At 40.6% G+C, this 27880-nt stretch overlaps 1 protein-coding gene across 1 annotated transcript in view; it reads right to left on the bottom strand.

Annotated features, from left to right (window-relative positions):
* Positions 1 to 27880, bottom strand: part of pik3cb (phosphatidylinositol-4,5-bisphosphate 3-kinase, catalytic subunit beta) — a 66767-nt gene that overhangs the window by 7029 nt on the left and 31858 nt on the right. The window contains exons 3-19 of the mRNA XM_042486215.1: positions 25027 to 25222; positions 22381 to 22609; positions 18674 to 18903; positions 14743 to 14922; positions 12856 to 13023; positions 9591 to 9680; positions 8638 to 8892; positions 8415 to 8511; positions 8190 to 8320; positions 7561 to 7611; positions 6484 to 6672; positions 5189 to 5310; positions 4575 to 4718; positions 4351 to 4450; positions 3641 to 3837; positions 2448 to 2557; positions 2233 to 2311 (exon numbers count right to left, since the gene is read on the bottom strand). Of these exons, the coding sequence (XP_042342149.1) occupies positions 2233 to 2311; positions 2448 to 2557; positions 3641 to 3837; positions 4351 to 4450; positions 4575 to 4718; positions 5189 to 5310; positions 6484 to 6672; positions 7561 to 7611; positions 8190 to 8320; positions 8415 to 8511; positions 8638 to 8892; positions 9591 to 9680; positions 12856 to 13023; positions 14743 to 14922; positions 18674 to 18903; positions 22381 to 22609; positions 25027 to 25185 (2531 nt within the window). The 5' untranslated portion in view covers positions 25186 to 25222. The remainder of the gene's footprint in view (positions 1 to 2232; positions 2312 to 2447; positions 2558 to 3640; positions 3838 to 4350; positions 4451 to 4574; positions 4719 to 5188; positions 5311 to 6483; positions 6673 to 7560; positions 7612 to 8189; positions 8321 to 8414; positions 8512 to 8637; positions 8893 to 9590; positions 9681 to 12855; positions 13024 to 14742; positions 14923 to 18673; positions 18904 to 22380; positions 22610 to 25026; positions 25223 to 27880) is intronic.

Below are 27880 nucleotides of genomic sequence, written 5' to 3'. Positions count from 1 at the left end.
TTGACAGGAAAATGAGGCAAGACTGGAAAATACCAGTCACAACAAATACACCATTTCCCATTCAGCTGACACTTTGAATTATCTGCATATGCCCACTGTTATGAATAATAATCGGATGCAGTTGTGACAGCAGTACGTGATTTTTGTCGGCTGACCCGCATGCTTCAAAGCCTTGATGAGTATTCGAATGCTGTTTGTTTATACAAGTACCCCGAAATTCCCAAACAGTCCATATATAAGGAAATAGTAATCCAGTCAACATCAAATTTTAGTCATTCTGAGACAAAGACATTTAACCTTAGTGATAGGGCTAGTTTTGTGACACACGTGACAGGCTTATACAGATATGAAAGCAAGATGTTGAAAAAGTCAAGCATTTGGAATAGTTTGAAAATTTACAAAAATGACCCCTAAAAAGTTGAGTGCAAGATACGGCAAAGGAAACTGGAGAATCACAAATCTACAACCATCTCGACAAATTACACTTTAACAGCTTAGCTGTCTTGCAAAGTATTTTTTCTCTAGTTAGTGTGGCTGATGTTACTGCAACCTACATGCTAACAAATGGGCTCATTGTCTTCGGAGCATCGAATGAAAACTGATGCTTTAAAGAATGTCCTTTTGCCACCTCCCCTCCATGTTTACATTAATGGTGAATACAGGGTTTCCCACTGATTAATGATTAAGTTTCACTTTCACTGCCCGTGCCGTTCTGCTGCTCCTCCTGCCCTCAATGTCGGGCTCTGAGAGTTTGTATAGTTTGTATGTAGTATGTAGAGTTTCAGTATATGTTTTTCGACAGTGCTCCCAGTTAATGGTCCAGCTGCTAAAATAGAAAATATATTTGTGTCTGTAGATGTTTTGATCGTGGTGGCACGCCACAAATAAATGAATGTGCGGGAAAAACCTGGAATATTTGTCAATGAAGATTTGATGCTCCAAAACTGGTATTCAGGGCAGCCCCTTATGATTTCTGTCATATTTATTTCAAAATATGAATGAAAACTCCCCAAAACATGAGAGATCCATAAATCTGTGCCACATAAAAGCAAAAATGTGAACTGGGTCATTTCACCCAGCAGTGTAAATGTAGCTTTGTGTTTATGTTGCTATTGATCCAGTTCTAGTCTTACATATTTATAAGATTAAGACATTAGACTGTGGTTTATTTGGAGGTTCATTAATATAAAATTTCCCCTGGGAGCAATTCACTGTCAGACAGTACATAATATCATCATGTTAACACTGAGTTTAGACAGGACCGATGGGAACATATGGCGAGGAACATATGGCAATTACGTGATGGCATGCTGATCAGCCAGATGACAAAAATTTTCTTCTCCATTCACTTTAACTTTTTCTTTCTTGCCACAGGATGGCAGTAAGTCTTCATTTAGCGGCATGCAGAAATATGTGACCTGGACATATCTGCCTCAGAAATATTTGTTTTCAGTTGTAATTTACTGACACAGTGCCCTCAAAGTCTTACACATCAGAAAGCCATAAACCCAATGCGTAAACCAGGCTCAGTTTCTAGATTTAATTTGCAGTTTGACAGAACTTTAATGTGGACCAAATGCCATGTTACTCAGCTTGATGGGTGTTGAGTTTGAATAAAGAAAAACAACTACAGACTGCCGACAAGTGAGGATACACGCGGTAAAATCCATCAGCAAGAAATCCCAGAACAACCTCACGCCCACCGCATCATAGTGGTTAAATTACATCGTCCCTCCCTTCATTCATAATGTCCCATCACAGTGTTCGAACTCTGACCCCGTGTCCCTGTAATCTGAAGCACCGTCCTCAAGCTCAACTGTCAAAACAACCCCCACCACCGCTCAGCTCCAGATGTGTCGGTGTATGACGAGGGGAGAAAAAGGGATTGTCAATGTGCGAAAGTGTGGATTTGATTAGGATGTAATGCAGATATTGTATGTGTGTGTGTGTGTGCGTGTGCGTGTGTGTGTGTGTGTGTGTGCAGGGTGTAAAAAGGTTTGAGGTCAAACTAGCATGAGGTAAAATAGGATTTGCCCTCCTCTGCTGCACCCCAACAGAGCTTCCCCTTCCCTACAGAGAGCAGGAAGAAACAAGCTTAAAAAAGTCTGTCCATTTAACACACGCGCACACACACACACACACACACACACACACACACACACACACACACTCACACACACACACTCACACACACACACACTCACACTCACACACTCACACTCACACACTCACCTGAGGTCAAGATTAGCCTCTTTCCATAGCAGATCCATCAACCTCAAAATCTGGAGGGTCAACATGTCTTGCCTCAGGTCTGGGAAGAGCAAAAAGTTATCTTAGTTTTAAAAGAAAATGTTGTGTTTTTTAAGTAAAAGATTAAAAGTGATTTCAGTCCCTCATCATCACGACCATGCAGTATCTCTGCCCCCCCAGTCTTTGATTCCTCCTACCGTCTCCGTTCTTGAAGATGATGCCCCGGGTGTCTCCTGAGAGCAGCTTGTTATTGTAAACAATCCAGAGTGGCTTCATCTTAGAGTCCATGTACCGGCACCTCTCCACGCTGATGGGAGAATGAAAGAGAGACGGGGGATGATGCACTGTGACATAAAGGAGGAAAAGTTCGCCCGGATTGGAAACTTTGCTTACATCCACACCAACACACTTTCATTTTGATCTATTGCTGCTTTATGTTTAAACTTTTCCAGCGTTTTGGAGCCCTTGAAACTGAAACCTTTGACAGTATTACTGACCCTGTTTGAGTTTGAGTTTTGGTCTGGACGGGTGAGATTTTTGGAAACTTCCATGTCCATATTCGCTTCCCGATTGGGTCTTGCCAGTCATGATGTGTCACATCAAGCCACTTTTACTTTAAAACAATTCGCTACCTGTTTTTAATCGCCTCGATTACCTTATACTCGTGTTACTTTCAGTGACAGCTCAATCGTGTTGTCGGCCCAAGAAATCTCTAGTATTACTTTTCATCATCTTCATTGTATTTTTTGTAACTAAGCAACCAACCACAGAGTAAACAATCTACTTCCTGTTTACACAAGCATGCACATGCCCAGTATATGTGAATGGTCGTGTGATACATGTTTTCAGGTATTGAGGGACGATCGATATAGGTTTTTCAGGGCCGATACTAATGCTGATGCTAATTATTAGTACTTATTGAGACCAATAACTGATATTTGGAAATGATACGCATTTACAATAAAAATGAAAATATTTCTGTCAGAATTTAGAATTTAACAAGCTTGTTTAAATGCCTGTAGCAACTGTTTAATCAGACTGAAACTTTCAACATCATATACAGCAAGTTCCCTGCAATTTTTAAAAAAAATTAAGTTAGTAAAGTAAAATTAAGTCATATTTGTCCCATGCTGACAATTTCTTCGCATGTATTGCAGACTGCCTTTCCTGGTGTTGGTTGAGTGTAATACAACAAATCAACAACATATCGCAACATATTGCAACATATCAGCCCAAATAATCAGACAGGCCGATAATCTGTCGACCCCTATTTAGTATGGGTGCAGATAATTGCTAAAACAGTGCTTAAATGCTTCTATGTGCAGAGATCCTTTTTGTTTATTAAAATAAAAACATATTAGTGTGGATTTGGCCTTAGATGCGGTCTTACTTGATGCCAGACAACAGGACACTGGGGTTCAGAGGGCAGTGCAGGTCTGACAGCGTCTCTGAGTAGCCACTCTGCCTCAGACAAGTCATCATGGCCTCCTTGGTCAACATTGCCTCCTTGGTCTTACTTCGAGCGTTCTTGATGGTTCCCAACTTAATTAGCTGGTTCACCGACTTTAGCTTGCTCAGGGCTTCCACCTGGATCAGTCAAAAGTTGGAACATGTGGCTGAGTAGTTGCTAATGTTGTAACAATACTTCATCATTTGTTTGTGCCAAAAAAAGCTAAGAATAACTGATCCCTGTAAAACACAACTGAGCTCATTCCCCTTTAACAGACGATGTCAGCATTGTGTATCTTCTTCCAAACAGGAAAGTGGTGAGATAAATGACTGCGCTGATGAGGAAGTTGGAGGAAGCGTCCACAGGAGTGCCTGTCAGAAGCAACCCCGTGCAGGGCAAAGGTTACAGGGCAGGAGGGTGACGCTGTTGTCACCGATGGGCTAAAAATACCATAAATGTAGTCCTGCCAAGGTCAACAATAAACTATAGCTTTCTGCTGCTTGAGCAAGGACCAGTAAAGTAAAAGTCTGAAGCACAGCTATGGCAGTGAGGGATAAGATTTTACCTTCAAAGGTAAAAACTAAAAAGAAACAAACAGTAAAAGCAAGTGTGTGCATAAGACAAGAAGTAAAATATATATCTTGCCCTACCTGTTTCTTTAAAACCTCAATATGAGGGATGCTGCCTCTGCAGTACGCTTCCAGGATGAGGGCAAACTGGACTGAGACAGCTGGCATGTGGATCTCTGACCTGAAGGGGGCAGCAGATCACACACATTCAGAAAAGAAACCTCCGATGACTCAACTTTAACACACAAACACACGTCTTTCCTTTTCATGTGCAACTGTACATGCGCACACGTGTCCATACACACCGAAGGTGCCAGAAGAGGAAGTGTCCTATCTTGCGGTTTTTCTGGGCGCGCTCCAGCAGGAAGTGGGTGAGGGCGCAGTCATAGTAAGGCTCATAACGCAACACCTGCACCAACTGAAGCAAATACTGCGACAGCTCCTCATCACTGGTGAGAGGACAAGGAGGGACAGAGAGACAAGCGTGAGAGGAGGTTTACTGAGACGCTGTTTCTAGATTTTTACCTCCCTTTCATTTTTAAACTTTTAGTTGGATTTTAGTAATTATGTGCTCTTTCAGAAGGTAATTTATAATAAAATACAACAGCAAGGAAATGAAAGAAAGTGACCAGAACACCAGCACTCACAGATAGATATTTAATGTGGACAAAATAAACAAAAATGAATGTGTTTCAGCTTCAAAGCTATTTTGCCGACATTAATAAAGAAAATGAATTTGTGAGTGCCGGGGCTCTGTTTGTTTTGTCCCTTGCCACAAGTGTGCACTCAATACATTGTTTAAAAGCTGGTGTGCACAGCTTTCTTTTGTCAATGTACCAAAGAGTACAAGAGCTTGAATATGAGACAAAGACAGAGAAGGCCACTGTAATATATAATAACATGTGTTACATATGTTTACCTCATATCACGCAGACATCTCACAGCATATTCTCTGACATACTGATCAGGGTAGTTAAAGTCCAGGAGCTCCAGAGCGTCTCTGGGACTCAGTTTAGGCCAAATCTGAAGCAGTGCCTGGAGCTGAGACACACACACACACACACACACACACACAGATTATTAGTCCTTGTGGAGCTTAATGAATAAAACGTTTATTATGAGTTTGATTTGCCTTGTAATCTTACAGTAATGGCAACTAGGTTTTCTTTTCAGTTAATCAGGTGAAAACGTAAGACTTTTAGACCATCTTTAGATGGCTTCTTAAGGTGCACTGAAGTAGTTGTTCCCGAGCAAACAGTCTGTCACACTTGTTTGTTCCTGAGTGCTGTGATTGAACAGTCTCTGCTTCTCAAACGCAGTACTGTCTGCAGGCGGCAGCAGCGTCTCTCCGCACATTACATGCAGGTGTGACGTAACTACACAGTTTCTACTCACAGCAGGTTGTTTATTACTGAGTCCAATTTTAGTCGCTTCAAGAGGGCATGCTTATTCATGTAAAGAAAGGCTTAAACTGTTTATTTATTTTTATTCTGAGGCTGATTAAGTAAAATCTGATAGTTAGGGTAGTTAACTGTCAGTTGAAGATGTTTTTTTTTTTGCATTTGTCTTTACTGGAGAAGGGAAAGCTTGAGCATTAAAAGGGGAAAGAGATGGGATGACATGCACCACAGGGCTGACGCCGGAATCAAATCGGCAGCTGCGGCGAGGACGTAGCCTCTGTTCATGGGGCGCCCGCTCTACCAACAGAGCTGCAGGGCGCCCCAACTAAAGCTATAAAAGCAATAAAACTGTTCTGCTCTCAAAGATGGATCTATAATCATCACAATAACAATGACTAAAATAATACAATTTTTGCCAAAAGAGCAGCCTAAACCTATAATAATAATAATAATTAATGCTTTAATTAATATTATATGGAATGTCATCTCAAGGGTAGGTCTTTAAGGTACTAAGCTCATTTTCCATGTTAAAACATATAAATATCTATATTGTGTGATTGGTGGGCTGAAAAAATACTTTCAGAACAGCCTAAAATATGAATGTTTATAGGAATTGGAAGTTTAATAGGAATGACTTCAATATTAAACTTGATGGTATACATCTTTAGTACACAGGTGTGAGCCCAGTCTGTTTTCTAATAATGTTAAAAATTATGCAGCTATTTTTATTAATTAATTTATACATTGTACAATCAAAAAGAAACTCACTTTTGTCCTTTAAAATGCATAAATAGCGATCACACTACTAACTAACCTGGGCCATGTCCTCATGTTTGCTCCACTTGACAGAGAGTAGCAGCTTGGGCAGCGACTGAGGAAAATTCTCTCTACAGTCGCAGCGTAGTGTCCAGATTAAATCCTTCTCGTTTTCACACAGTTGAGAGAGCGGGTCGCGCTCCATGATCTCCTTCAGCTCTATGTGGAACTTCTTACCCCCACGACTCTGAGAGAAATCACGAGGAGGGAGGAATGGTCAGTTGGATTGGGTATTTAAGAGAAAAAGAGGATAAAGACGATGTAGAGGAGAGAAAGAGTGAGAGGATGATGAGGAAAAATTGGAGCCAGCACGTGTAAGCAAATGCGCAGCAGTTTGTGTAAAGAACCACAAGATGGCAGGAGTGTAACAAGGCATTCTGCAATTTCTAAGTAAAACTGCCTTGAATGCAACTCTTCTCAATGTACAAACCAAGGAATAACATTGTCTCTGTTTAAAACAAGCTTTATGGTGTCTTAATCAAAAGGGAAAACATGCTCTAAACCAATAATATCAACACAAACTAATGATATGCAAAAATAAAAGAAATCAGAGGCTGGACTTTGATTATATAATAATAATGTGAGAAGAACACCATGGGAATGTAAACTAATGTACAAACTGACTTACAGTAAAATCAACACTAAGCTGTAGTGCTAATCCATAGTTTCACACACACACCTCACACTGAAAGAGTCCGTTCAGGCATGCCCTCTACATAACACAGGGTTACGTAACTGGCTGTAACACGCCCAGGAGTGGGCTTCTAGTTGAGGGGTGGTGAGACAGGAAAAACGTACAAGTAATCTGATTAGAGACTCGAGTTTTGAAGGGGATTGAAATATTTTTGCAGCTACACCCTGCCAAAGTGATAACAATGGGTTTCCAAGGAAACTAGCAGTGCGAGATTGAGATTGTACTATACTGGTGGTGTGTGAGGGGGAGAGACACACAGAAATGATGCAGTAGTAGTTGCAGGCTACAAATTTGTCACTTTACTTTCCCCTGGTCTGCTATTGTATTTATTTTAAAATGCAATTAAATGTAGAGGCATATCTACACTGTGGATCAACTCACCATGGGCACGCAGTCACTTGCTCCGACGATCTCTGCAGCTTTTTCCAGTATCTGCAAAAAAGTCAGTGAGCGCCGCATGAGTAAACACACACACTGATAGAGCGCATTAGGTAGGCCGAGCACGCTCTGATCCTCTTGTGCTAACAGACACCACTTCATCATAATCACTAGGTACCATTATGAAGAGCACTAAGGCTCTGCCATGACAAATTCAACTGCAGCACGTTTTTTAAACAAGGCCACAGAGGTCTGATTCAATCGTTTAAGTCCAGACAGGATGAGTACGGTACAATCATAGCAGTCTTGACATGTTCAAGTGTACGGCAGCAGGAATGAACTGATCATGTTTATTAAAAGTTTAAACTCTTCGTCATATTCAAATCAAGTGGCAACCTCCAAGGCTGAAAAATGAAGTCAACGTGGAAATACCACAACTGCAGGTCATCTCAACCTTTTTGTCCAAACTTGGTCACTTGTGGATTCAAAATCAAACTCAAGGCTCTAAAACGGGAGTCCACAAACCAGTGGGTGCCATCCCAGTGACTATGTCTGTTATTTTATACAGGCTATGATCCGAAAGTCTTCAGAAGGTACATTTCTGTAAGTGCAATGACTGAGAGCTGTCTGACCTTGTCGAAGGGAGGGAAAATGATGGGGTGTGACGAGTACTCTGGGAAGTGGATGTGCAGTGCTGTAGCGTTCTCAGTGTACGGGTTGGTCTGAATGGTTCCTATGGGGTTCAGCATCTCTTCAAGTTCATCTGAGAAAGATACACACGGACACACATTAACTGCATGATGGCAACAGTTCATTTAACCCAGGTTTTATTATATTAGTAGAGATAAAAGGTATACCAGGAAAGGAAGACCAGCAGTGCAGGATGATGTCTCCAGTCTTCAGCTGGCCTTTGTAATCAAACACCATGGTGTTGACCCAAGCTATAGGGTAGTGCTGGACCACACAGAGAGAAAAATGATCATGAGTCAATGATATATCAAAGATGCTGTATATTTGTGGAAATTAAAGAGCCCTTTATATCTTTTAAGGCCTTCATTTGATCCAATGAAAACCACTTACCACTTTCCCTGCTTTGCGGATGGTCTGGTACTTGTTTATGTGAGCATTTTTGGTAGACTTCTGTTTCTTGACCTTATCCATGACGGCATAGATGGCAAAGCAGAGGCGGGTCATGCGCGGCAGGTCAGAGACAGAGAGGTCAAACTCAAGCGTGCTGTCTTTCCATGTGTGGTCTGAGCGGCCGCTGCTCTCACTGCTCACTGCTGGCTTGCACAGCAGCTCCGTGCCGTGGAAGAGCCCCGCCCTTACCTGGACCTGGGTGGGTGAGAGCAAGAGTACAGAGTATTTTTTTTATCCTGCGTTAAATAGGATGTTTATGTACAAGCTAGCTTGTTTCGGATTTCTTTCCTGTCCAAATCGCTTTGTGTCTCAGCCTCATGGAAAGAGTCACAACCATGTACTGTATATAAAGATGGACAACGTGACAGTTCCCCCTAACTTGATCGCCCCCTGGTGTCTGTCTGCAGCAAAGGCCATAAAGCCCGCCCCTCCATGTTAGTGAATTAAAAACTCAAAGTTCACACGAAATAAATTTTTCCCAAAGACTCTTTCTGTCACTGAAGGTAGTTCAGGAGTTTAACAGGTAGTTCTCATCCGCCTGAGTTATTAAATTATACAAAAAGGGGATTTTCCCCTTTTTTCCCCTGCTGGCGGAAACCCTCCCATCGCAGGTATCACTACTGTGCAGACTCAGGCTCCGAATGATGTCACCAGCACAACATGGCAGCGCCGTATGAGGGATATTTTAGCCTCACTTAAGCATAGCGGGGGTAAATGGGGGCGAATTATACATCTTTATGTACAGTTTATGGGCACAACATTCAGATTAAAAACCTTTAATGAAATCTTGACATTACCTAATGGACGCCTGTGCTTGTAGTTTTTTTGTGTTTGCAGTGATTTATCAGCACTAATGTAAATGACAGTTCTATGGTTGTGGACAAAGAGTTTACCTTAGCAGTCTCCTCCGCGTTCACCTTGCTGCCATTCACTAGGACTATCTTAAACGGGCTAGACACGTCCCACACACACGTCTGTACTTGCTGCAGAGGGAAGGTGAGAGGAGAAATTCTTGCTGTGAGTGAGCAGTATTAGCATATTGTACTGTTAAAATATGCACTCCGAAATGGCGCTTCTTCACACCCACCAGTTCCCTGCACACACACACATAAAAACACAATGTGGGAGGTCAGGCAGGTCATTCTGATGTCAAGCCAAGTGGATTTGCGAGGGTCAGCAGTCAGCAGGAAAAACAGCATCACATGACACCTAGAGTCTATGAACATGACTAACTAGCACACTTCCTGCAGTTTGCTGTCTCTCGTCTTTGTGTGGGTTGTGTACTGTATCCTCACAAAAACAACCAGTCCTTCTGTCCTCTTCTCTTGTTTTTTTTTTTTTTGACCAACTGTCACTCAGGTTTCCTTTAGTACAGTAGCATCCAACAGCAAGTTCCTTTCCTTAAAATAATTCTCACTTCCTGTCACAGACAGCCAAGCTTATACGGCAAGTTTATTAAAGTCTGAACAGAGTCTGCGCTTCTGTTTCCTCCGATCTGCCGCACTGCTGTACTCTCTGGTTGTATAAGAAACAAAGTGCTAAACAAAATTAATGATAAATACAGCATTAGGAAGACACAGTTGGATGCAATCAACAAATCATAGAAAAATACTTTAAAATATGTGGGGGTTTTTTTCAAGCAATTCATACTGGATTGTGAAGAAATCCTAAAAGCAGAGGCCCTTTCATCTTTGCGTCTAAACATAGATCTTGGAAAAAAACTTTAGAGGATCTCAGAAACAGAGGTGGAAACTAAAGAGCAGGGCCATCCTGGCATCAAAAGTTATCAGTACAATTAATTATCCATTATAAGATCAATAGGTAGTCTACTACAGGAATGTCAGGGATAGTTAAGTATGATCTTATTTCTTAATTCCAGTTTATATCTTAGCATATTAATTTTGAGCGAGCTGTAAACAGAGAAGATATCCATCAGAAAAGGCAGGGTGTTATTATAGTACTCTAGTCAGGAGGCGATGAGGGCTGCAATTACAGTTATTTTTAAAGTGATATGGTAAAGTGAGAAAAAGGAAAGGAAAGAATGAAGGGAAGAAAATATGCTCAACCTTGCTTCCATTTTTTTTTTCAGTGACCACTGGCAGTACTGCAGCAAAAAAATACCCTATGGCCCAAAAAGCATTTTCCTCTGTGTCTGTAAAACTGTTGACAGGACACCTCGAACTGCAAACAAGGTCAATTATGACTTTCTCTTCTGATTTTTTGTAAACATTTCCTCGAAAAATTCATCACAATGTAGAGTCTACGAGCGTAGCAGGAACTCGTCGGGGGGGCCACCGGGAGAAACACTGTTGAGCATATGGCGAAGTAAACCCAGAAGCTAGAAGCATTTTGTGGCGTATGTACCAGGCGAGCAACTTTATTGGAATGAAGAGGTGCTATCTTCGGTATCTAGTTATTCTTATAAATCTATGTTTTTTTCCTGGTGAAAATAAGCATGCTTACAGAATGGGATAGTAAATCAAATTTAGAGGTAAAATTTTTCATCAATTAACTTATTGATCAACCAAAAGTCAAGTCAAAAGCCACAGAAATTTGGGGGCACCCTGCAGCTCATACCATACCATATTATGAGTGATATATAAAGGCAAAAGGGTGTGAAGTTAGATTCATTCATTCATTCCCCAAAACCGCTTGGAGCCTATCCCAGCTGTCATTGGGCGAGAGGTGGGGTACACCCTGGACAGGTCGCCAGACTATCGCAGAGCTGACACATAAAGACAGACAGACAATTTAGAGTCCCCAATTAACCTGACCTGCATGTCTCATGTGGGAAGAAGCCGGAGAACCCGGCGAAAACCCAGAGAGAACCACGCTGAACATGCAAACTCCGCACAGAGGACCCCCTCTGCCCAAGGTCCGAACCTTCAAACCTCTTGCTGTGAGGCATCAGTGCTAACCACCACATACTGTGCTGCCCCGTGAAGTTAGATTCTCTCACAATTTTTTGGACACTTTAAAGACTAAAAGACTAATTGATTAATCTAATAAAAATATTAATTAGTTCCAGCCTCAACCAATTATCTGTACATATTTCCATTTTTCCAAAGCCTCATTAGGGCCTACAGGACACTATCTCTCCTAATATGGAAAAGCATGCATTTCTTTGTCTCCTTTGCTTGCTTAACTCACTGCATCTGGACAGTATTTTTTTTTTTTACAGTAGATACGTTATCATAAATCATGATAAACAGCGATTGTGACACTTTGTAACTTCCTGAGTCATATCATCCAGTTAGAATATATGAACTAATCCAAAAAAAAGTGGAAGTGAGGCTAAACTGGTGGCTCTTTTTACTGTAAACCAACAAAAATGTTCAATCATAAGGTGAGGACAGCAAGTTCAAGTTATGAAATACTGCTTTAACACAGTTCTAAATGTGTGGGATAAATTTAATAAAGTAAAGTTTCATGTGATGCTTTACATCAGTGATATTTATAGATTTTCCAAACTAACTAGCAGCATCTGCAGTCAGCATGGCTTTAGGTAATTAAACCCCAGGAGACTCGCTAACAAAGAACAATTAAATTCATCCTGACATTTAAAATGTGGACGCACGCATCGAGCAGTGATGTCACTGTGTGCACCTGGCAGCATCAGCGATAAGCTAGCAGCGTTTTCTGACAACGTGGCAAATGCTGGCAGGGCGGTGAGTGCAGGCTTGCTCCAACGCAATCAGAACGCGGGCTCATAAAAGACAGGTGGCAGCTGCCAAGTACATGTTTACTTGGTAAACCTCCACACCTGCCTCGCTCAGCGCAGGTGAATCAATCATCTGTGGGGTTTTACTATTTTAGTGAAACAAGAAAACTACTCAGTAAACTCTGGCGGATATTAAGGGATTAATATCTTGAGTGAATTTTCACATGAGCATTACACCCTCATTTTAGGTCATAATAATGGCAAATAATTACTGATCAAGTTTGCACACTGCACATTACATACATGAGTATATGAATTCAACCACATTAATAATAGAACGTGAAATAAATTCCAACAATGAGGAAATTACTCCATTTGTTTGACTTGACTTTAGCCAGACTACGGTTTCCCTGAAAACAGCAGCAGATGTTGAACAGACAAAATCACCACAACACAAAAAGTGAGAAGCACAGCCATTTATACATTACTGCACTAACCGTGGGAACCCTTCTCTTGGGAGGTAGTGGTAAAGGTGGGTTGGAGGACTTGCGGCAAACCACAGCTCCGATGGTAGAGATCTCCTTGTCAAACATGCTCTTGACAGTGCTGGTGTGAACCAGGGTGAGGTGTGGAGTCTCCTTAGCTTGCATGCATGTGCGGATGTACTGTAAACAAGACAGGACGGGAAATGATTTTTTAGCTGTGTGCATATTTAAGCCAACATTAAAAAAAAAGAAGCTATATCCCCTTTTTACAGTTTTGCTGTATGTTAAAGTTGAACTTTCACTTCAATCTGATATATGAGATAAACATAAACAGTCAAGTGTGCAAAAGCAGTGCTATACTGGAAATAAAAGTGATGAAACAGAAAGAATCGTCTGACTTTCAGGACAGAGAAATTAACAAGCCATGACAAGTGTAATTTATGCAAAGCTTGTCGGCAGACTTGATCAAATCAACATACAAAGGGTGCAAGTCAGACTCCAATGACAAAAATAGTCATTTTAACTCGCTGAACACAGAAGCTCCTGGTCTACCACGTCTTCAGTATGTTAGCTAGTGTTATTGTGTGACTTTGGTGTTTTTAAAGGTTAGCTGAGATTCAGTGGTAGACTGGCAGCTCCTGGCTTTGAAGAGAGCACATAAGCTTCACTTTAAGCTCAGTTCCCCATATGAAACATGAGGAATTGAGCACACGACCAGATAAATTAGACCTGGATTAAACTGCATGAGTTGTGTGCCAGTTTGCAAACAAATCTTTCACATAGTTTTGTTGCTTTTAAATGCAGTCACCTATGAATTCAATTTATCAAGAATTTTCAGCACCTTTGGATTCTTTGTTTAGCGTGGACTTGGAGGCATGCGAAAAAAAACCAAAGTCTTCTTCAAGAATTCAACATAACACGGGTTGAGTAATTGCTATAAAAATAATAATTTTGTTGTTGAAGTGCTCCTTTAAGGAAAAAAACACAGGGTGAAATGTTATTCTGCAACCAATATTTTTTTCTGAGATCAGAATCTCAGCTCAAAACTGATTTATCCCTGCGACTGCTCCAACTAAAGGTCTTCCCTTTGTTTGTATGTAAATCTTAACCCATCCACGCAACTTGATTTACATACCTCTCTGCTTTCAACAGTTGCCTTCCAGCATGCTAATGTATGCTTTACTTGCTCTGAACCATCAATTATACTGTGCTTCCTGCAGAAAATTGTAATCTTGCAGCTTTTTGTATTTGGTGCCTTATTTGTGTGGTGTCTTTTTGTAAATAGTTCATAACAGCTCTTTTTAATCCCAACTGAAAACTAGCCAGATAACTAAAGAGTTTACAACTTTGAATAATGTCCATGGTTTGAAAATAGGAATTAAAAAATGATCAAGGAGAGCTTTGATAAATGGATTCCAAAGAGAGTAATACTCCATGTAAAACAATTTAATAACAAAGTAAGTCTTTGGAAAAAGCTAGCTGAGGAATGTTTTTATGTGCCTTATGTAATTCTTAATCTTTTCTGAAACAGTTGAGAACAAGTTACACCTAAACTGTAAAAACACACCCGTCATCTACATCGCTTCAAAAATATTACTGTTGAGCCATCGGCCTTTCCTTTTCAGTTTATACCTAAACTTTGCCCAGTCAGACGTGTAACAGAGACTCTCCTTGTAATCATAAAAAAGGCTTGGGGCTGTAATTGTCACACTAATATAATGATATGACTTCCTCAGAACTAGAGCAGTTGCATTAACCATGCTGTAGATATTTAGAATAAAACAATAAATTTTTTTTTATGAGGACCATCTCTGCTATTTTTGGACATGATATTGACACAAGAGGACAGTATCCGTGTCATTGATAGACACTGACTGAGTCTACAGTGTAGCCACTGACCTTGTACTGAATCAGGGGCTGCTCTCCACAGAGGAACTCCAGACAGTGGCTGACCCTCAGGACGTACTGACCTCGCCACGCCTCCTCCTCAGGCCCGTGGGTGGTCAGCCACTTCTTTACAGCCAGCTCCATCAGTTCAGAGGGGGTGCAGGATGATGGCACCTTCAGACTGGCTGAGTCCTGCAAGACAAGGGTGGAGAACAGAGACAGAAACATCATTCCCCCTGCAGAAAAAATCCGCTAACACCCGACAACATCTGGCTTTTTAACGCAATGAGAATGCTTACGATCTGCATTCACACCCGGGTCGAATGACTCTGCAGTAGACACGGGTTTTTATCGCCTCCAGCTCCAGCATTAATGGGAATACAACACTCAGGTGAGCGCGGTAATTTGAGCTCCATAACCGGCAAGATGCAATAATGCGGCATCACTAATTACTGTCTGTCTCCTCCTAAGCGGCGCGAAAACACAGATCCAAATACATCTGCGCCGAGTTTGAAGGACAGTCTGAATAAATAAGAGATGTATAAAGCGAAGAAACCACTGAAAAGTTTTCAAAGGCCGCTGTTCCTGCTGCTGTCTACTGTTTACCTGTTCACCTGGCTGTCTGTGACATCGTACAGACACACCAACAACAAAACAGTGCGCGCGCACACACACGCACGCACACACACACACAAAAACAAGAAGCGGTTAAGAGAGATTGACCACTGGCACACTGAAACAGGTCAAACTGTAACCCTTGTGAAATAATGCCTGTTTCTAAAAACATTTTATTTGTGTCTACTTCTAGTCAAAATCTGGACTAAATTATGTCAAACAAAAAGGACTCGATGATCTGCACCATCTTTTATGTTTGTTTATAGATCGAAGTCTTGATGAAATATATGGAGAAACACAGGAGACTGATGGACGTGAACAGACGGGGCTTTACATACAATCCATTACAGACAGGTTGCTCACAATTTATACAGCCTCTCTGTGCAGGTAACACACAGACAGTCACTGAGTTCATATACAAGTGATCCCATAGACATATGTGTGTGTGTGTGTGTGTGTGTGTGTGTGTGTGTTCGTAGCTGAGAGAACTCATGCTGCAACTAAAATGCGTGAACATGCATGTGAGCCCTCCACACATTGCCACAGCCACTCTAATGTGCCACCCAGAGGCTTGCTGCTCATCCTATTTATAGCTCAGCGCTGACCTGATACCTGAGAAGGATTTACAATTTCCTGGAGGTTTGATAAAAAATGTCACCCATTAATAATTAACAGAAAAAAAATGTCAATGGCTAGATCATAGTGGAACTACAAAACCAATAGCACTGAGATATTGTGAAAGTACTTCAGCATTTTACTTTTCCACTATTTAGACGCTAAAGTTAGATAAGGTTTGGATGCAAATGCAGTGAGGGATTAAGAGAACAAGACCATGGTTAGCTGAGAAATTACATAATCCTAATTATATCACTAAAAGCAAGACTCATGCTGAACCTTGCTTATATTCACCTTAGAACAATAAACCACATCACCGCACTTCCTGTCCATAATGTGGCTTATTGTGTCTGAGCACCCAAATAAGACTTCCTGCCGATGTCCACCTGAGCGCAGTGGCACAGATGGCCCGTCTTTGTGTTTGTGATGTTGATCAAAGCTGATATACACAGGGCTGAAAGGACATGACCATCTGTTTCATAATTAGATAACATTATTACTATAACAGAAGCAAAGAGAAAGACACAGCAAGACAAGGACGGATGGAGGGAGACAGTCAGAGAGTTCAGAGATTGAGGGAAAGTGAGGTTCGTTTTAATCAGTGCTCGGGTCCCCTGAGCTGCCATGCTAATGTGTGCGTGTGTCCGGGAGGATGGCATAATTTCGCTGATGGTTTTTGACCCACTTAGTGTTGTCACATGACTTGCTAGTTGGGCTCAGTCACACGACTGTTTCGGAGCTGCCAACTGTGAGCGGAGAAACAGGCTGAGCCACAGTGCATGTGCCTGCGCTGGTGGAGTCACATGGCTACTTTTGCTACTCAAACAAGGTGGTTTTGTCTGCTGTAGTGGTACGGTAAATCACACTGTTATTCTGAGTTCATTATGTATGTAGAGTTGTTATGGGTACGGCTAATGTGTTTATCAATGGATTTTTTTTGGCCTACTAGAGCTCAATTAGGATAAATGACGACCAAAACGAATGAAGCTAAATACACAAATTAGCCATCATTCTTGGAAACTGCTAGCTTTCTGCCGAGAAATATCCCTCCCAGCATATAATGTAATCTGTTCAAGTGCCACTTACCGTAATAATAAAGTTAACGTCATTATACAGAATACAGACCTATTATGTTTAATTAATTAATTTTAGAGTGTATATTGTGTTTGTACAACGTGCTGTAACACAAACAGATATATCCTCAAATAACCTTGATCCCTAAGAGGTCTGTATTGTCAAATGCATTTTAGCTCTCATTATACATGTATTTGTATTTTATATCTATCTACCATCCACTGCCATCAAATTGAAATGTCTCTGATTCAAAATTGATCTTCCAATCATCTTTGCAATCTATAATAAAACCAATGTCTAAAAAGAGAAAAATACTCCTGTGTCTTGTCCTTTGCGGAAAGGAAGAGCCTTTGGAAATTTGTACTGGATGTCTATGACAGTGCACTAGTATTCTTTTAAGATGGCTCTGCTAATACACTACACGGTACCCATTAAAATCGCATACTTATGTCTAATGGGTTGTTGTGTTGATAAAATAGTTCTGATTTCCATTATAAAATCACAGGGAAAAACAGCTGCTTTCAATTAAAACTAAGCTTCATTAAAACATTTCCTGAAAATCTTTTTAGGGGGATTTTCTGACGCAGAATGTTTGTGCAACCTTTAATTTAAATGCAATCAAGGAAAAAGTAATGACACAATTATAGGCAAAGAAATGGAAACTAGAACTAGAGGGGCAGTCGTAGAGTGCAGACCTTCGTCAGGCCAAACGCCCCCATTAGCAATCTTGACATTTACAACGTTAATGTAGCAGCAAACTACTATTAATTATGTCATCACTGGTTACTTAATCACCAGCACTCTGCACTATGCATTACCTGCGCTGGGCGTGCACGGAGAGCGATGATCATACGGGACGTCGTATGATCAGACTGCTATCTCTGTCAGCACTGTTGCTGTTGTTTGGCCTTAAAAACCGCTGATAAAAGTGTCTTATCATGGGAGTGTAAGGCCCGCCCTCTAGTTTTCTCCCCAGGTTTCCCCTGTGACTGTGAGCAAACCCCCCAAAACATTAGCTCTATCAGCACTGATGGCTTCGTTAGCATTGCTTTGTTTGCCGCCACCATTTCGGCTTAGTCACCACTATGTTCGCTCGTGACGTCCGGGGTGAGAGCTGCGTGCAATCCCTGCCCAGACTGCGAATATTATACACTACAAAGTGAAAAACAATTTGAGAATCCATCCTGTTATTTGGATCTGCCTAAAAACTGAAAAAAAATATCCTTTCACTAAGTTTAATGAAAGTAATTTTTTTTTTTAAAAAATAAGTTTGCTGACAAACATAGAAGTGCACAAACTGAACTAAAGACATGGTGTACTTGGCAGAGGTTGTAACAAGGAAGGATTTTGTGTTTGAAAAGTCTATAGATGTAATATGGTGATCATTTTTATGGAACATATGTAATATAAAATGTGTGGGCGAAAGACCCAGGCTGTAACGTGGTGACCTTGTTTCAAGACAGCCATGGGCTGTTTATGCTTTCTGAGGGGTGTTAGAAGACCTAAATTCAGACCACAATTTGCTCATTACATCACCCAAAAGTCTGGCTGTTTTGGATGATTGCTCTCAATCTATATCCTGAATGAACCACAAATGCTATGCTAAACATTTTCAGCATTTCCAGCACTGGACTCTTACCTGAGACTGGTCGAAGTGGATGATGACTTTCAGGTCTGCCGGCCGGTCATTGATCCCGTCTGTGATGGCCGTCCCTGCTGCGGGCTCCAGCTGTGGGGAAAAGGAGGCCTCCAGCCACTCTGTACACGTCATCATCTGGAATCGTTGCATCCTATCTTCAGTGAGACGAAACATCTTACTGCGAAAGTCCTTCACCTCCTGGTCATTCATGGCATCGAGTTCATGGAGACCTAGTGGAGGTAAGTGGACAGATTAGGTTGCAGCTGTTTTTTTTTCTTCATGTGAACATGAAGCTCGTGAAGTTCAAAAAGCTGTCGAGTAGGAAGCTGTTTATGACGGTCTTTAGAGGCCATTAAAAATGCACAAACACCTGTGCAACACTCAACGCCAGACAGACGCAACTAGTAGAACTGAATGTGTAAAAGGGATTTCCAGCAGCAGTCGCTCATGGAATTAACCCTTTAGACCAACATCAGCTCTCTTTTGCTGCATTCAGACGCCTTTCTCAATCATTTTAACCTCTAAAACCTGAGCAAATTGTGGTTTGATGTCTTACAAAAATGCTGGAAAAACATAATGACCAACTTAGCAAGAAATTTTATGCAAATTGCAAAAAAAAGAAAAAGGTGACAAAAAATTTAAATGGAAATTAGCTGAAAAACTTTAAGAGAAAATAAGTCAAATGCTATAGTTATAATTCTTATAAATGTATATTTGTTAAAACATTTAGCATGTTCTTTAGGTCATTTTATTTTGTTTGTTGTTTTGTTTATTACTTTACTTTTTTCTTTACTTTTTTTCCTATTTTTCCAGTAATTTTCTTGTAATTTTTTTGCTAATTCTTTGGGCCATTTTTTGTTAAGATGCTCATCACCCTGCGATGTTTTCATAAGAAATCAAGCAGACATGCTCAGGTTTCAAAGGGTTAAAGCAGAGCCTCCTAATATTCACACCAGGACCAAATGCATAAAGTATGAGTTGTTTTTTGGCTAATCGTACTTTACCTCTTGGCTCCCTGTAGAGCTTTTTTTCTGTATTTATTTTCAAAAGGGTTCTCCACATTAGTCTTTTGGTAATGAAAACAACATGTTGACATTTAATATTCATATGACCCTCAGCAGTCAAAGAGGGGCTCTGGACCACATTAGCTGCATTGTGTGAGTGTGCAAGCTGGTTCGTGTGACTTTCTGGAGAGGAAGAAAAACATGGTTGGCTATGTGAGTGTGTAATCGTTTGTTACTGTGCTTTGCACGAGGTTAGGTGTGTGTGTGTGTGTGTGTGTGTGTGTGTGTGTGTGTGTGTGTGTGTGTGTGTGTGTGTGTGTGTGTGTGTGAGTGTGAGTGTGTGCGACAGGCGTGCCTGTGGGGTTCCTTTTGAAAACACCACTTTACTCTGACAAAAGCCTTTAAAAGATCATGTCAGACCAAAGTGGAGCCAGGAGGGGAGAATATCAATATCGTCTGAGTCTCCTTCAATTAGACTCAGAGCCCCTTTCTCTCCCTCTTTGCCTTTCTTCCTCAGAGGAGGTCTGCTGTGAACTAAGAACTTCAATAATGCTGCATATCTTGGTTAGAGGAGCCCTGAATGTGTGTGTTTGTGTGTGACGACTTAAAAAAAAAAAAACATTTAGTGTGCATGAAGTTGCGTGCACGCATACATCATACTTCATGCAACTATGGCAAGTAGGGCTGCAACAAACAAACACTTTAATAATTGATCAATCTGCTGATTATTTTCTTCAATCGATGTCGTTATGGCTTTAAAATATCCCCACAGTTCAGGGAGATGTATTTAAATTGCTTTTTTATTCAACCAGCAGTCCAATGGCAAAGAGAAGAAACAAATATCCTCATTTGAGAAGATGATCCAGAAAACGCAAGCCTCAACAATAAGGATTGCTGGGGGACAAATTACAAGCCTCATCGGGCTACTGAATCCAGAAACTCAGCTGTCCAACCAAGCAAGTGGTAAAAAAGAATTAAACACAGTGTTTTTCTAGAACTGATAATGAAAGTAACTAAGGTGTGAGCTTGTAGTTTCATTCTCTCGAATCTTTGTATTTGTTTTAATTTGATAACCTCTTCTAAATAAAAACATATGTATAGAGGAGTGATAAAAAAAAAGTTTGAGCAAGAACATATCTGAACCACTTGACCAACTGAGTGAGTGAAAGAAAAAAACATTATGGTGAACCCTGACATGTTTGCCCCAAAAAAGACTAAAATAAATTAGTGAATTATCAAAAAATAATCACTGCAATAACATAGCTTTGTAACCGGACTATATGATCTAGATTTATGAGTCCAGCTTTAGATCTTGTGCACCAAGTAAGAAAGTCTTTCTTTATTTTTAATGAATTAATATGGTTGCAAAATTCTGTGAGTATTCAAGGAAAAAACACTTCATGGGAAGTCACAAGAATTTATGGGACACAGAACTAAAATGGGATAATGTGGGTATTTGTTCAGTCTGTATTGGCCATGTCATATCAAGACATAACCCATTAAGTCTCCAAATTGATCTATTCATTTGTCAAGTAAATCCAATTCAAAATGTAACATGTGGTGAGTTAGCTAGCTAGAGAGTTAACTGATGGAGAAGGGTACTTTAAAAATTTCAGTCAGCCAACAATGTGCGTTGTGTGCAAACTCAAAGTGAACAATCCATTTATATAACAGATATTTTACAATGAAGAATCAAAGTAAATAGACATCTTAAATCTCCTCAAATAGCATTCTCAATCAAGATACATCCCACATGGAAACATGGTAAAGACGTTTTAAGCAAGAGTAATCTGCATGAATGCAATGCATGGTTACAATTCAACTGAACAGGCATACTATTAACCAAAACATGGCATAAGAGCTGGTACTGCTTCGTGTGTAATTTCCCCCCCTAAAATTGGTTTACAAATAAAAAGGTACCATTTTTGTATTTTGTAAAACTGAAATAAAAGGCAGACTGTGTCTGGCACTTGTAATACTTTTATTAAGACCTTGAATCCCTTTCTGTTATATGTCAACAGCACAGCCTGTCAAATTGTTTTGGAGTGAACATAATCGTCTTGCTTTCTAGTTTCATCTAACATACTCTTTCTTCCTTTCTTCATTCATTTGTTACTTTTATTATTTTATTACTTATTTTTATTATTATTATTACTTATTCATTTATTAGTGCTGTACTTTTCAATTCCTTCGTGAGGTATGTGCCAGTGGTGGTGGGATTGGTTAATAATTGTTTGTGGTTATATGGAAAATCAATTTTTTGACCCTTTGCAGCCTTACTCCTAAATAAATATTCTGTTTCAACAGATGTTTAATCACCTCAGATGACTGGGCTTCTCTACAGTACTCATCGATCCCCTCGCCTCCTCATAAAGGGCCGAGTATTCACCAGTGATAAGACAAAGACACAGGTGATGGAAGACATGTCAGGAAAATGTCCAGTCAATCCTCACGCTTCTCTATCAGACAGCAGCGCCGCTGATAGGAGCCAGCTGCAGATGTCTGCGGTGAATGTGCTGAGTAGCTGAGATACTTAGCAAACTGGAGGAGGTGCTTAAGGCCTATTGTGTGTGGGGAAAGATTTACTGTCCCACTTACCAACTCTTAAGTGCCGTTCTTTATTGGGAATGTCAAACAGGGACAGTGCACGAATCAGTCGGGGAGGGAGTAATGTTTGTGAGAACTTGTATGATGCTGTCTTACCCTTGCCGATCAGGACGCCGATTTTAGAGTCCAGCTGGCGCTCCGCTCGGCCACAGTTGCGCGTCACCAGCTTGAGGACCGGCAGGAAAGGGCGAACGTCGCACAGCCTGCGAGTTTCATCCTCCAGTTCCTCGTGCACGGCTGCCTGGTTGACACACTCGAACATGTGGCTCTCCATCTCGCCCAGGGAGGGAAACAGTGGGAACGACTGCGCCTGCTTCCATAAGAGCTTGGAGGGAGAAGAAGAATTGAGGTTTTACTGAAGTGCCTCTGTGCTACAAAACCACAGGAAGTGTTTTTACCGTCTCCATTAATCTATATTAAATAAAGCCTACTTCGAATACGTGCAACCGGAATGAACAGCACTCATGTTTTTGCCTTAATAGCCATGAGGTTATCTGATGGTTTAGCAAGCCTCGCAACATCTTCTATAAAAAACTTCTGACAGAGATGTACCATGAATAAAATGAACAGTACAACACATTTTTAACACATGCCTAAAAACTAATGACAACATCATCATTAATGACGTCATATATTGATTGAAGTGTACGTTTTATGATCATAAACAAACATGACTCACGGCAACATGACACAGTTTCTGTGTGAGCCAATGAGGATGTGAGTAATATGCGCCGCTAGCCAATCCTGGCATGATTCATGTCCCTGTGTAGCCACAGCATGATCACAGGGTTGGGCTGCAGGTTCAGTGTGTTTGTCTGAGGTTACAGAGTTATGCTGTAGCACACTGGAGCAGGAAACAACAAATATCTTCTCCTCCAGGAACTCTCACGTCTCTCCTTAAACCACATGAATAATGCTCAGAGAATTTAATATTTTAAAGGGGACTTATTATGCTTTTGGGGTTTTCCTTTTTTTCATTGATTTTTTATGAGTTTTTGTGCTTGTAAAAGGTCTCTGAAGTAATAAAGCCCAAAGTCAAAGCCAAAGGGAGCTCTCTCTGCCTCATGCCGTGTTCACACCGATGTGAACGTACATACAAAGCCAAAGCTGTCTGAAACAGCTATGCAAACGTGATCCAGAAAATGAGCATAATAGGGCCTCTTAATTTTTTTTGGTGTGGTCTCAACTAGTTACAAGTGCAAAATGTAGATTTTCTGATGTTAACTATTCAACGAAACATTTTAAAATTGTTTTCAGGAAAATCTGATCTTGTCTTTGACGGCATGAATGGAATATATTAATTCATAAGCCTGCTTTTCTTGGCTGCTTGATAACTGATTAAGAGTCTGGCAGATGTAAGGACTGCATAGGCCTCCTGGCATATTCACATTTCCCCGTCTTTCATTCATTAGAACAGTATCAGAAGAGTCCCCTTTCTCTCTGTCTTTTCTCTTTCTTGCTTTGGTGATATATAATTTGTCAGAGCTTTCAAGCAATTCTGTACATGCTTGCCTGAGGGAATGATCATTCATCACGTGAGTGCCAACAGACTTCTTTTATGTATATACATGCATTAAGTCCGACAAGCTTAAAGGCCTGGACATGGGCACAAACCTCAGTAATTGTATGTTTCATAGAAAACAAACAAAAGCATTATTGGTAATAGTGAATTTCTAGGAATGTCAGACAAATTAGTTTGTATCGGTCACATTACAGGGGTCAGGAAGCCAGAAGGGATTTCTAGAAAATGTCAGGCAGACATTATGTGTACACAAACACACTGACTGACTTGTTTCTTTGCTATTGAAGGCAACATCCTCAGGCTTTATTTAATACTGCCCATCTGGGGAAAACATGTTCGTGGTCATGTATCAATGCAGCTCATGTTTTCTACATTAATCAACATATTTTAAAAATATTTAAAAAATGCTATACCAGCTGTGATAATGTTGTCATTGATCATTTTAAATTGTTTTAATTGACTGAACTCAAACTTTTGGAGGTCATAATTGAATACATTTTTGTGAGGTATCTGTATATGTACATGAGGTGGGCAAAGACCTTTAGACACAACAGCTTTCAATACAGTGCATTTTAATTGAAAACAGCCTAAAGTGAAGAAGCAGTTATTAGAGGACTATTGTATTTCACTGTCTTGCATTGCACAGGTGTTTCCATTTTTCCTGTCACTCTTTGTGGATGAAATTAATACCCAAGTCACAGCACAAGGGCGGTCATTATCCCCACACATAAACAGCAAAAAGATTATCTCAAACACCTTCAGACTTAGCTTTAAGCCACTTAGTAAACATTGTTAGTAATTTCCTGAACAACTTCTAAAAGACTCATCAAGTCTGTGACTTCTGACCTGTTTCACAAAACTAAAAGCAGTCATGCATGATGTCATGAGCTATTTGCATGCTGAAAGTAACACACAGCGAGCCGCATAAGCTGCCTCTGTCAAAACAGGCATTAGATAATGTCTAACGGACCAGCTGTGTGTCTGTGTGTGTGTACTTGTAAATATCTGTGTGGGCTATAGACTGTTGTTTTTCCATTATTAGTCAATTAGACAACAGACCAAGAGGCATGTGAGGACAATAACATAATGCCAGTATTCAAAATAAGCAAATAAATTCATTTAATCTTCTTGAATCTATTCATTATCTGTCGTGTGAAACTGAAATGACCTCGCCTCGGTAGCAACATACGGCTGATGTCATCCAACCCAGCGCCACTCACCAGTTTGATGTGCTGAATGGTGGCCTCGCGTGGAACGTCCATCTGGATGTAGATACCAGTGGGCAGCAGAAAGTCCACAGTGATCTGGTCCAGAGCGTGGCCGGCCAGGGGCGAGTGGGTCGCCCATATGTCCAGGAGGTCTGTCATGGCAGGAGGCATGGTAAGGGGCACCACACGCCACCTCAACCATAAGGACCTGGAGGGACAGAGGAGAAAAAACAATCACTTATTTTAGACTGAGATTCATGGTTTCAAAAGAAGATTCATGGATTTAAAAGAACACTTTACCTGCAAAGTGATCATTTGTATATCAATTTCTGACTGTGTGTTACTTTAAATTCTAGAAGAAAACTTTGGTTTTCTCACATGTAGGGCTGAACCCAAATATTCGGCTATTCATTAATTGATAAGGTATTTGGTTTTCAATATGGGCATTTGGATATTCTTTTTTTTCCCTGCAGAGGACCAATGCCATTTCAGTGTTTGTGATCCTGCTGCTGCGCCTGTCACACACACAGTGACAGGAATGATCATTTCACCCAACGGTTATTAATGGGTTTATTGACTTAGTCGAGCCGTTTCTGTGTCAGTGTGAGCAGCATATGAGTCCACCAAGTACTGGACCTGAGCATGCACGGATATCAGCTCCATGGAGCAGAGTTCAAACGCACTTGCATGTCCAGGCGTGCCACTCAGCAATGCAGAAGACTGTTTCCACTGCTGTGTGTTTAAAATTGTAAAGTTTAAGAGAAAAAGCATGTGTTTGGGAAGTACTGAGCATACACCTCGATAAATAAAACTTGGATTATACTGCACGAGTTGTGTGAGAGTCTGTAAACGGATGTTTTGATATAACTTTTCTGTCATTTCACGTGGCCCCCAATCACTTTAATTCATGAGTAATGTTTTCTTTTTTTTTTCTTCATTTACTGTGGAGGAACAGGGGAACAAAGTTCTCCTTATAAATTAAAGACGTATCCGGTGAGTAATTGATACAATAATGGTTTTTGTGGGTGAAGTATTCCTTTAATTAGTGTATAGTATTGTAAAAATTAGACATTTATTGACAATACAATACAATAAACTCTACCAACACAAAGACGAACATGTTATCACAGCTGGTAACACTTCTCTGGAAACAGCTCAGGGTGGTAAAGCCATTAGGCTGCTCCTCAAAACTAACTTTGTCATTCAGACTGAAGAGTGTTATTGGAACAATCAAGTTTAATTCACAGAGCCTAGATTGATTGTTGCATTGTTTGAAACAAGCTGCAGATATTTTTAAAGGCTTTTCAAGAAGATATGGACATAGTAAAATCATGGCTATTCAAAATTTCTGTTGACCTTGTCAATAACAAGTCAAAAACAATTTTGTGAAGCTTAATTTCTTTCAATTCTATAATCCTAAAACCACCACTGTACTGTTTTTAAACCCACATCCGGGCTTTTTTCTATTAACCTCTACATTAATAAGTTGGCAGGCATAAATGATTTAGTGCCACTGTGTCCCTGTGGGGGCAGCCCTGTGCTGAGACCAGTAGGAGGCTGCTGGCTTTAACTTGGGTGAGGGCCAGTGCTCAGAGGAATGCCCACTAAGCAAACAGAACAAAAGGTCAGCCTCCCCTCCCCTCATCTGACAATCTGGTCCCCCTGGCAGAGAACACACACACAAAGAAAACACACTTATAGAAGGATAATGCATGCATTAAAGCGCACGCAAATACATATGCACCATGTACACCATCCCTAAACAAACACAGACACACACAAACAAAAACAGAGCGGCTGCTGCTAAGGTAATTATCAAAATAGCAGAAGGGGGGGGGGTTAGCCTGCCACAGTTCCTCTCTATGTGTTCAAAAGCACTGGCTGAGAACGGCTATTTCTGTCAACCAATGAGATATGCTGAAGACTCAAAAGCCAGTGCATGCAATGTAACATAGTAAACATGCATTTAAAGGACAAATAACAAGTGCACACACTTGGACACATGCATGTTAACTGCAGGGAGTTCCATCGAGATGCAGTAAGTGGCTTCCCAGCTGCTGGTATAAAACAGCCCACAGCCTGGTTTCCATTTGGGCTCGCGCCTCAACCACAGCTGTACCGTCACACCACTTCCACCTGCCCTTTCTCTCATTCCCTAGTCCTCAAGTGGCCCAGTACATTAACTCTTCCACTAGTCCACGGGTCCATCTCCATTTCGTCTCGATCCGCCCATTAAAAATGACAGCCCTGATTGCCTCTAATGGTCTTTCCCCTCGAAGTTAAGTGCCCGAGCAACCAGCAGATGAGCCGTTGTTATGCCACGTGCCTGAGGACGGTGCAATATCTGCTGTGCATTTTGAGCCACAATCCCAAACACTTAACATTATCGGCCATGCAAATGGAAACAATCTTGTGTGTGTGTGTGTTTCTGTGTGCTGTTCAAACTGTCTGAACATCTGTTAAAGGGACTTTGCAGTTCCTGCATGTGATAAGGAATGACGCAGAGCAAATAACACAACCACTTGTATTATACTACACAGGAATGAATTGAACAACTCCTATATACACAAGACAATGTTTAACTCTTTGAATCCTAAGAAAATTGATTTGATGAAGAAATTATTTAAAAATACAAGAAAATAACAAGAAAATTACTAAAAAGAAAAAGAAAAAGAAAAAGAAAAGGAAATGACCTGGAAAAGTGACTTAAAATTATAATTTTTTAATTTGCCCATGCTTCAGAAGTTAAAATACTTGTGAAAGACGTCTGAAAGCAGCACAAGAAAAATGACGTCACTCCAGGTTTCAAAGGGTTCATTTTCTGACACAGACACACTGCCAGGTGGCAACAAGACAATGCACAAAA

Source organism: Plectropomus leopardus, chromosome 5 (genome assembly GCF_008729295.1).
Source record: "Plectropomus leopardus isolate mb chromosome 5, YSFRI_Pleo_2.0, whole genome shotgun sequence".
NCBI classification, from domain to species: domain Eukaryota; kingdom Metazoa; phylum Chordata; class Actinopteri; order Perciformes; family Serranidae; genus Plectropomus; species Plectropomus leopardus.
This window is presented reverse-complemented; position numbering and strand designations above follow the sequence as displayed.